General features: G+C 59.8%; 2 protein-coding genes across 4 annotated transcripts in view; one reads left to right on the top strand and one right to left on the bottom strand.

Annotated features, from left to right (window-relative positions):
* Positions 1-3,661, bottom strand: MAFK (MAF bZIP transcription factor K). Of its 2 annotated transcripts, none has more exons than XM_021412240.1 (3): positions 2,621-3,661; positions 1,736-1,815; positions 1-614 (listed from the first exon to the last, which is right to left on the bottom strand). In XM_021412240.1, the coding sequence occupies exons 2-3, from the start codon at positions 1,769-1,771 to the stop codon at positions 180-182; spliced, it is 471 nt and encodes a 156-aa protein (XP_021267915.1). In that variant the 5' UTR covers positions 1,772-1,815; positions 2,621-3,661; the 3' UTR covers positions 1-179. The 2 variants fall into 2 exon arrangements, with proteins under 2 accessions (XP_021267915.1, XP_021267914.1); XM_021412239.1 differs by having other exon boundaries at positions 3,373-3,661.
* LOC110406141 (lysosomal alpha-glucosidase-like) overlaps positions 6,069-8,468 on the top strand; it is a 15,138-nt gene continuing 12,738 nt past the window's right edge. Inside the window, exon 1 of one of the 2 annotated variants that reach the window (XR_002443292.1) lies at positions 6,069-7,688. The gene's annotated coding sequence lies outside the window, so the exon portion shown is untranslated. The remainder of the gene's footprint in view (positions 7,689-8,468) is intronic. The other variant, XM_021412236.1, reaches the window with a different exon arrangement.

The raw sequence follows: 8,468 nt of genomic DNA, 5'->3' as shown, positions 1-8,468 counted from the left end.
TTTTTTTTTTTTTTTTTTTTTTTTTTTTTTTTTTTTTTTTTTTTTTTTTTTTTTTTTTGCACTTTTGGAAGAGAGTTGTTTAAGATGCCAATTCTTGACGTGACCAAGGACTCCGGAACAATGCATAAGAGCCTCCTCCCACCCCCTCTGAAAGGCTGCTAGTTCCCCCACCGAGGGCACTAGGACGCTGCTGAAAACGGCACGGAACTGGACGAGATTTCGGCTGATTTCACGATGGTGATGACACTGGTGGTGGCAACTTTGGTCGGGGTAATAGGCCCTCGCGCCACAGTACGAGCAAAGGTCTGGAGTGCTTCGTACTTGGAGCGCAAGGCGTCCAGCTCTAGCTTCATGCTGCTGTTTTCTCTGGCCAGCTTCTCCACCTCTTGCTGCAGCTCAACCCGCTGCCTCTCGAGCTCCTCTTTCTGAGTCACGCGCTTGATGCGGCAGCTGGCGGCGTAGCCCCGGTTTTTCAGCGTGCGCCTCCGCTGCTTCAGACGGATGACCTCCTCTTTGGTGAGACCCCGCAGGTGCTGGTTCAGCTCCCGTACGGACATTGACACGAGTTCATCATCGCTCAGCACTGGGGCATTCTCTCCCGACTCCTCCTTTACCTGCAAACACCAACGGCACAGGGGTAGCGGCAGCCCTGCAGGAGAGGCTGATGGGGACGGCAGAGAGAGGCTTCCCCTCAGCACCCTACCAGCCCAAATGGAAACACCCCGAAGCACTTCCCAGAGCTTGTGCTCCGCTCGGTCACTGCCCCGGCGCGGTGACACATGGCAGAGGTACAAGCACTGCTCCCGTCTGGGTTTGGGTCACCCTCTCAAGTCGGGGACAGCAGCGAGCCTTACGCCCCACTTTGAACTGATCAGTGAGATTTTTAAGGAAATAAAAGGAGACGGAAGACTTTCGTGTTCCTCTGTCAGGAATTCACACTGAACCCTATCAGGGAGACCGTTCATCAGCATTATGCTGGGTCACCAGGGCAGCAGTCTCACAAGCAGAACAGCCACTTGTGTGCGGGGTTTCATTCCGCATTTCGCGGCTTTTCATTGAAGGCTGCTCATCTGAGTGCTGAGCGAAACCAAGCCCGCTCGGCTTCACTTGGTCTGATTTGGTTTTCCTGACTTTGAAGGTACATGAGAGAGATACCAAGGGCTCGTGCTTTTCTCTCAAGCACGCCTGCTACCACAGCTGTTTTTAGAGCCTTTAAGACGCTATTATTTTGACCCCTCACAGACTGTAGACACCTGGAACGAAGAGCCAGGACACAAGAAAAACCACAGCAGAGCATGAGCAACGCACGCATGGTCCACCATACAGCAGGCATGCCCAAGGCACTGACTGTCCTGTGGATATGTGAGAAAACAGGTGGGAGCTTCCTCTCCTCAGCGCATCTCAGCCCTGAGGACAGAAGTGCTGCACTGTCAGGCCTGGGAGCACGGCTTTCGGGACGCTACCAATGGCCAGATGTCTCCCAGGCAGCAGATGGGACAATCCGGCCCTACACTCTTGCAGATAACTCAGGCTTCTAAGTACAACCAATGTTCTTCTACCTGTCTCCCTAGAGAACTTTTCTGCAGATAAAAGGAAATTACATTAGCACCCATTTGTAGGAGTCTCCCAGAAGAAGAAAAGAGGAGATGTGCCATGTACGACAGTCACCGCGTGAGCACGGCTCTGCCGCAGCCTCCCCCGCCACCCAGCCCCCCCAGCGCGGCCTCTTCCCTACCTTTAATGCCTTGTTCGGTTTGGGATTAGTCGTCATAACCTGAGCACAGTCTTCTGGACAAAACTGCTCAGAAATTGCAACTGGAAAACACAAAACAAGACTTTCGGGTTAGACAAATCTCAGACGTGAAGGTAGGTTAACGGGACAGACACCCAGTACGCAGTCCAAAACCCCAACTCCAAAACCCCACCAAAGGAAATAAAACCATACAAGGGCGGATTCAGAGATCAGACCCCTCTGCACAGGTGTAAGAAGGAAAAATTTGTACTGATAGTCATGTTGCTTTTTAATGCTCAAGCCCTTGCCTTTCGTTTTTAAGCGCAGCGAGGACAGGGCAGGGAGGGAAGGACGTGGTCACGCCGCAGCCGTGCTGGCAGCCATGCACTGCCCAGGCCCCGCTCGCTCACCTCCCTCCAGAGGCATCCGGACACTCTGGACGCCCTATTAGGGACTGATTGAAGAGTTACCTCTGCTCATAAAAGGCACCGAAAAGCCACAAGACAACAACTCCATTCTCATTTCGATGCTGATTAACCCAGCTTGACACTGAATCAGCAGGACAGAAATAAGCCGCCTGGTTTGTCACCTGCTCCCAGCACCGTCCCCACCCAGCGCTCCCAGAAAACCCAGACACCACAAACAAAAGCCCCCCGATGACAAAGCACGGCAGGAGCTCGGCTCTCCCGCTGCCTGACGATGCTCACAGCCCGGCGGCCTGATGCTGTCTGGCGAGGCGGACGCGCGTCCACCGACAGCATCCTCCGCCAAGACGCTGCCCTTCACGCTCACCTTAGCCGAGGACAACACCCAGCGGCAGCTCAACAACGTCCCCCCTAAAACCATCACCCTGCAGCGCGCCAGCACCGCGGCGCAGCGGGTACCTACCCCGGGAGAGGCGGGCGCAGCCGTGCCACCATCACCGCCTCCGCCCGTCGCTCCCCGCCGGGGAGGGCTCCACGCCGCGCCGGTCCCCCCCCGACGCGCGGCTCCGAGGGCTGCGCAGCCGGCGGCACCGCGTCTGTCTGCCGGAGTCCTCTCCTTCTCTCTCCCCCACCCGGCCGGGCCCGAACCCTCCCCATTTTCACGTCTGCGTCGTGTCACACATCCTAATCATTCATGAAAAATCCAGCCAAAGCATCCCAAGCATGATTCCCGTCTGATAGTTGCCATGGTGACCTTGGGAAAGTAGCCAACCCCGAGACAGTCGTCATGGCAACAGAGAAGCCCAAAAGCAATAATGACTTCAGGTCATGTCTGTGCAAAGACATCACCAAGTCGGCGGAGAGTAAACAAACTCATTCATAGCTGTGAACGGGGGGCGGAGGCAGCAGGGTGCCAAGGTGGGCTGCGGGGCTACAGGACACCACCCCGGCTATCTATCGGGGCGTGTATTTAGGTTCCTCCTCCATTTTTCAGCCCGAGACAGCCCAGAGCCGCGCACCCACCAGAGGAGGGCCAAGGACAGCCGCGCGCCCCAGCCCTGCTCCGTGATGAATGGAGCTCGGAGCAACCAGCGCACAGCGCTTCCCCGAGCCCCGCGCTGCTCTCCTCCCCACGCACGGCTCTAGCAGCCCCTCCCTTATGGCACCAGTCCCGCAGGCCCCACAGACCCCTCCATCGCCCGGCAACCCGCTGACCTGCGCCAGGCTCTGCCTTCAGACCTCAGCGCTGCCCTCTGGCCGTCCTCCTCCTCCTCCTCATCGCTTCCCCTCCGCCGCCCACCCCTACGTCCATGCAGGCACGGAGGAGGAAGGAAAAGCTCGGACGGGCCGAGGGGAGCCGAGCACTGCCAGTGCGTAAAGGAAGCGGCCGGCAGCCCCCTCCCTGCACGCAGCGCAGGCACTTGGTGCCATAGTTATGCAGTGAGTCACCAGCTGTTTACAGAGCACAGCTCGCATTCCCACAGCATCAGGAACTCTTCCTCCCCTCGGCAACCCCCCCACCCCCTCCCTCGCCACCCCCCGGCCCTACAAGGATGGGGTGCACGGCCGGAAAAGGGAAGGCCGAGGGAGCGGGCAGGCCGTGGTGGTGCGGCCGCACAGAAAGGCCTTTGATCCGCGCCCGGCGGGGCTTCAAAGCACCAATGGAAAAACTGATCGGGCCGTGTGGCAACGATGGAGGGATGCATTGTGTCGTGGATCAGAAGCGGGCAGCGGTGGAAGACTCGGTGGGAGACTCGGGCTGGGGCGGCCACTCCGCCTCCTGTCATCCCATGACACCAGAGCAGCACCGTGGAGCAAGGCCTCATCCTGCGCCTCGTGTCACAGCACTGTGCCGTGTGCCATGCTGGAGCCGCTGCTGGCACCGGGGCTGGAGGGCTGCTGTGCACCACGGGGAACGGCTCTCTTCAAACACGGATGGGACTGCGTGCCACCTGTGGCAGGTGGAGCTGCAGGTGCGCTCCCAGCACCCACATCACCCTGGGCGAGTCATGGAACCGGGGACATGCCAAGTTGTAGGGACCCACAGGGATCACTGAGTCCAACCCCTGGCTCCACACAGGGCCTCCCAAACCCAACTCCAACTGTATGGGAACTGCTGAGTCATGGCCTGAACCACTGATTGAGCACCTGGAGGAAAGACCCAGTCAGCCCTGGGAGCACAGGTGAAGACAATTCACCTGTGCAACCAGAAGGGGTGGAGCCTGGCTCCACCCCTCTTAGGCCTCATTTAAGGGCTGACTGCCCCTGAGGAAGGATCTCTTCCTGGAGATCCCTCCTTGGTGGGAGCCTTTCTCTGCAAGCCCAAAATCTTCCAATCCGGGTGAGCGCTGTATTTTCCTTCCACCTTTTTGTAATGCTATTTCCATTGCGTTAGTCCTTCTGATCCCACCAGATCTACACCCAACCCCTGTGGCTGAGAGCGGTGTCCCAGCACTCCCTGAGCTCCAGCAGTTTGGGCTGTGCCCACCACCCACTGGGGCACAACCCTTCCCCAACCCCCACCCATCCCTCCACCTCACTCCCTCAGGCCCTGGCACTGAACCACATCTCCGCACTGACCGAACCCTGCCCACTGGTACCACTCGCACTGCTCAGCTCCCAGTGACAAGGCATTCCCAGAGTTATGAGGCAAAAGCCCCAGGATAACAGAGCAAATCACCCCACGGTCACTGGGTGGTGTCCCCCAACCACACTGCTCTGGGGTCTGCTGGGACCCACCTGCAATTTGATTACTACAACCCCTTTAGTCTTTACCCTACTGCTGCCCTTCTTTCCTTAATTGCATTTGCTGCATCACGTCTCAAATTAGGAGCTCAGCTTTTTGGAACGAGGACTGCATTACATCTTTATCCTGTAAGCAGCATGACACACTTAGGACGCTACATAAATAAAGCGGTGAGTAGTAATACCCCAATGGTACGTGCAAAGGCTTCCACGGCTCGCTCCACTCTTGGATCCGCAGCCAGTGTTTTGACTGTGGGTTACATAAAGAGCCCTTGTAATTCTGCAATAAAGTTATCCATCAGCAGCCTGGCCAACGCCCTCGCCCTCTCTCAGACTCCTGCGTTACTGGCAGCATCCCCCAAAAACGCAGCTCCCCACTGTCTCGATGCAGAGAGTCTCAGCCCGGAGCACCCCGCGATCGCTGCGCTCTGAAGGGGAAAGCAGCAGAAAGCCGAGGCGAGGCAGAGCCCTCCATGTGAGGTTCGCAACTAAGGCGAAAGAAAACATGCCAGAATGCAACTTCAGACTTTCCACGCTACGGGGCTCTCAAAGCGCGTTACGCACTGAGGGATTACCATCAAGTCAACGCCGACACCCAATGACTGCGGATCAACTCCAGCTTTAAAACTCTTTCTACGCTGCACGAAAACCCTGGCCAGAACACGAGGGCCTGGCAGGCAGCCCCGCTGGTGTTTAGCTTCCATCCTGAGACGAGCACAGCAAACTGAAAACACGCAGCCCTCACCTTCAGCCGGGCCAGCAACAACTTCCAGAGGGCAGCAAAACAGCAAAGCGCTCAAGCAGCAGCAGGGATCTCCGCCACCGAAGCTCAGCGCAGCGCTGAGTTATGTGGGGAACGCTCCTCTCATTCCCAAACGCAGGGACTGGATTCCTAGGCAGCTGCCCCAGCACGTCACCCAAACATCAGGTTTATCCCCGAGTTATCCTCAGCTCCAGATGTGCTTACTGAGGGCACCTCCAGACCCAGCAGGTGAAGGCAGCTCCAGCCCTAGCCTCCGTGGCACTGCGCGGATCCCCAATGTGCCACAGAGCCCCGTCCCTCAGCCACTGCATGGAAACCCTTTCCCCACTCCGACAGCCTTCGCACCCTGTAGGGCAGACTGACGCTTGTCATTCATTTGTAAGGAGAGAGGGGAGGGCCACGCTCCCGGCGTGAATCAGACAGCAGGAGCATATGCGAGGCAATGTATTTGACACGAACAGAGAGAAGACACAAGGAGCAGTGAGTCACTGTTTACTGTTCTAGAGGAGCTCCGCGCAGCCCTCGCCCAGCTGGCCAGCTTTCCATTTCCCTTATGGATCGGAACCAGCATCCAGCAGCAGAGAGGAGCTTCACGAACCTTCAGAGCGAAGGCGGGAGCCGCCAGGACACGGCTCTCTGAGGCGCTCTCTGGGGAAGCCTGGACAGAGATCAGACAGCCCTCGGTGGTTGGGTAAACAGCCTCGTCAGATGCTGCAGAGCCTGCGGTCAGCGAGCAGAGCACCAGGAGGGCACCCTGCACCACATCACAACCGGGACCTCGGGGAGGAGGTGGCCGAAGGGGACAGGTACGCGGCAGACGGCGCTGGTGCTCACCAACCACAGCATGCAGCACTTCTTCCTCTGTGCACATACAGGGGGCAGTGGCAGAGCTACACTAGAGTCACATCTCAGCATCGCTAGCCCAGGCAAGCTGAGCCTGAGAGCAGCAACCGGCTCGCCCTTACACAGAGCGATGCAAGGACAGGTCAGGATCCCCAGTGTCCCCATTCCGTGGCCAGCCATCAGGTCAGACGCCTTCACCTGCTGCACAGCAGCGTGGCATTCAGGTCCTGCAGCGCTGCAGAGCCGGGATTTGCTGTGCCCGCTATCCCACTGCCGAGGAGCTCAGCAGCAGGGGGACAGCTCCCGCCTCTCCCCCAGCCCTCGTGTTTATGGCTGCGGAGCTGCGTGGCTTTGCACTTGCTTCATGCTTGGAAAGCTCTCTGCTCGGGTTTGAAGATAGCCTGAAACAATAGCTCAGACAGAAGTGGAAACTGCCGGCTCATCTCGACAGGGTGCTGAGCCGGAGACTTCCTGAGAATTGAAAGCGCTCGCGCCGCTCGAGCACTTCACAGCTGGATGTTTACAGCACGGCCAGAGCTCAGCCCACAAACCCCAGCGCTGCCGGGCCAGCGCTCCCAGCTGTCCCCTCCTCCTGCCCAAGCGCAGCGAGAGCCCCACACTGCCCACTGCCACACCACCCGGTCTCGCAGCGCGTTCCACCCCGTTCATCACTTCCCAACGCCGCTGCACACCGGGGCGGATCGCGCTGCCCCGAGCTTTCCCTTTCAGAAGGCACACGCATGGCACCAACCCAACTCCGAGCAGCAACAGATTGCTGAGGGAGCACGGGAATGGGACGAGACACGACAAAGCGGGACGAGGAGCGAGCAAAAAGCTGACGATCCGCTGCCCGGCTCAGAAACACCTCCGAAGCGGGGCGTGAGCTCGCACTAGCATAGGTACAGACATGCAACGCGCCAAGGTGAGCCGCCAGCTATGGAGAGCCGCCGTGCCCCATCCTCGCGGCGACTGCGATGACAATTAATTAGCGCCCAGCACCCCGTCAGGTGCAGGCAGAGTTAACTCCGCTGCCTCCCGGCCCTGCGCGGCGCCATTGGGCAGCGGCAGCGTCCATCACAGCGAGGAAGTGACTGCGCGGGGAAGGAGCTGTGCCGTGCTGGGGGACGCGGAAGGAGAGGGAAAAGCACCGACACGCAGCGCTGCGAGCAAACACCGCCAGGTAACGAACGCTGCAAAGTGCCGGGGCGCACCGAGGGCACCGATGGCAGCGACGGCACAGAGCCGCCCCCCCGGCACGGCCCTCCCGACGGCTGCGCCCGTTCCCAGCCCCGCTCGGGCTGCTGGCTTTGCACATAAGGCAGGGGCAGGTGACAGCAATATAGAGGCCCCGTAGCTTTCTGTGACAGCGCTGCCCAGCGGGCCCGTTCCCAATTCGGGACCTGGTGGCCTGCTTTCGGCGGAGCTCTGGGACAGCCCCGCGGGAGAGGAGCGGGAGGAGGGCGGCCCTTCTGCAGCTCCGCTCTCGGTTCCCCTCCTCGGCCGCCCCACGCTGCTCTCCGGCTCTCATCCTCCCTGTCGCCACGAGGAGCTCGGAACGGGCTTTCCCCGAGCCCCATTTCTGAGCAATAACAACAGTCACCATCATCATCCCCGTCACCATAATAAAACCCCCAACCGCCCCGCGCAACGGCGGGTCACACGAGGAGGACGCTGCGGGTCACGGCAGCTCTCCCCCCGCCACGGCCCCGCACCGATCCCGCTCCCCGCGGGCAGCAGCCGCGCGCGGGGCCGTGGGGTGAGGACCGGGTCGCGCTCCCGGGCTCCTCGCGCGGCGCTGCGCGGTATTTCCAGCCGCCCGCCGCCACAACAGGTTTCCCCCGCTCTATTTCCAGCGGCGTTCGGGGATCAAACCGCGGCACGGACGGAGCGCGCGCACCGCGTCCCCAACTCGCGGCAACTTTCCGTCGCCGGAGGGGAGCGGGGGCGCCGGGGGGCCCGC

The sequence above is a fragment of the Numida meleagris genome, chromosome 13 (genome assembly GCF_002078875.1).
Source record: "Numida meleagris isolate 19003 breed g44 Domestic line chromosome 13, NumMel1.0, whole genome shotgun sequence".
Classification (NCBI taxonomy): Eukaryota; Metazoa; Chordata; class Aves; order Galliformes; family Numididae; genus Numida; species Numida meleagris.
This window is presented reverse-complemented; position numbering and strand designations above follow the sequence as displayed.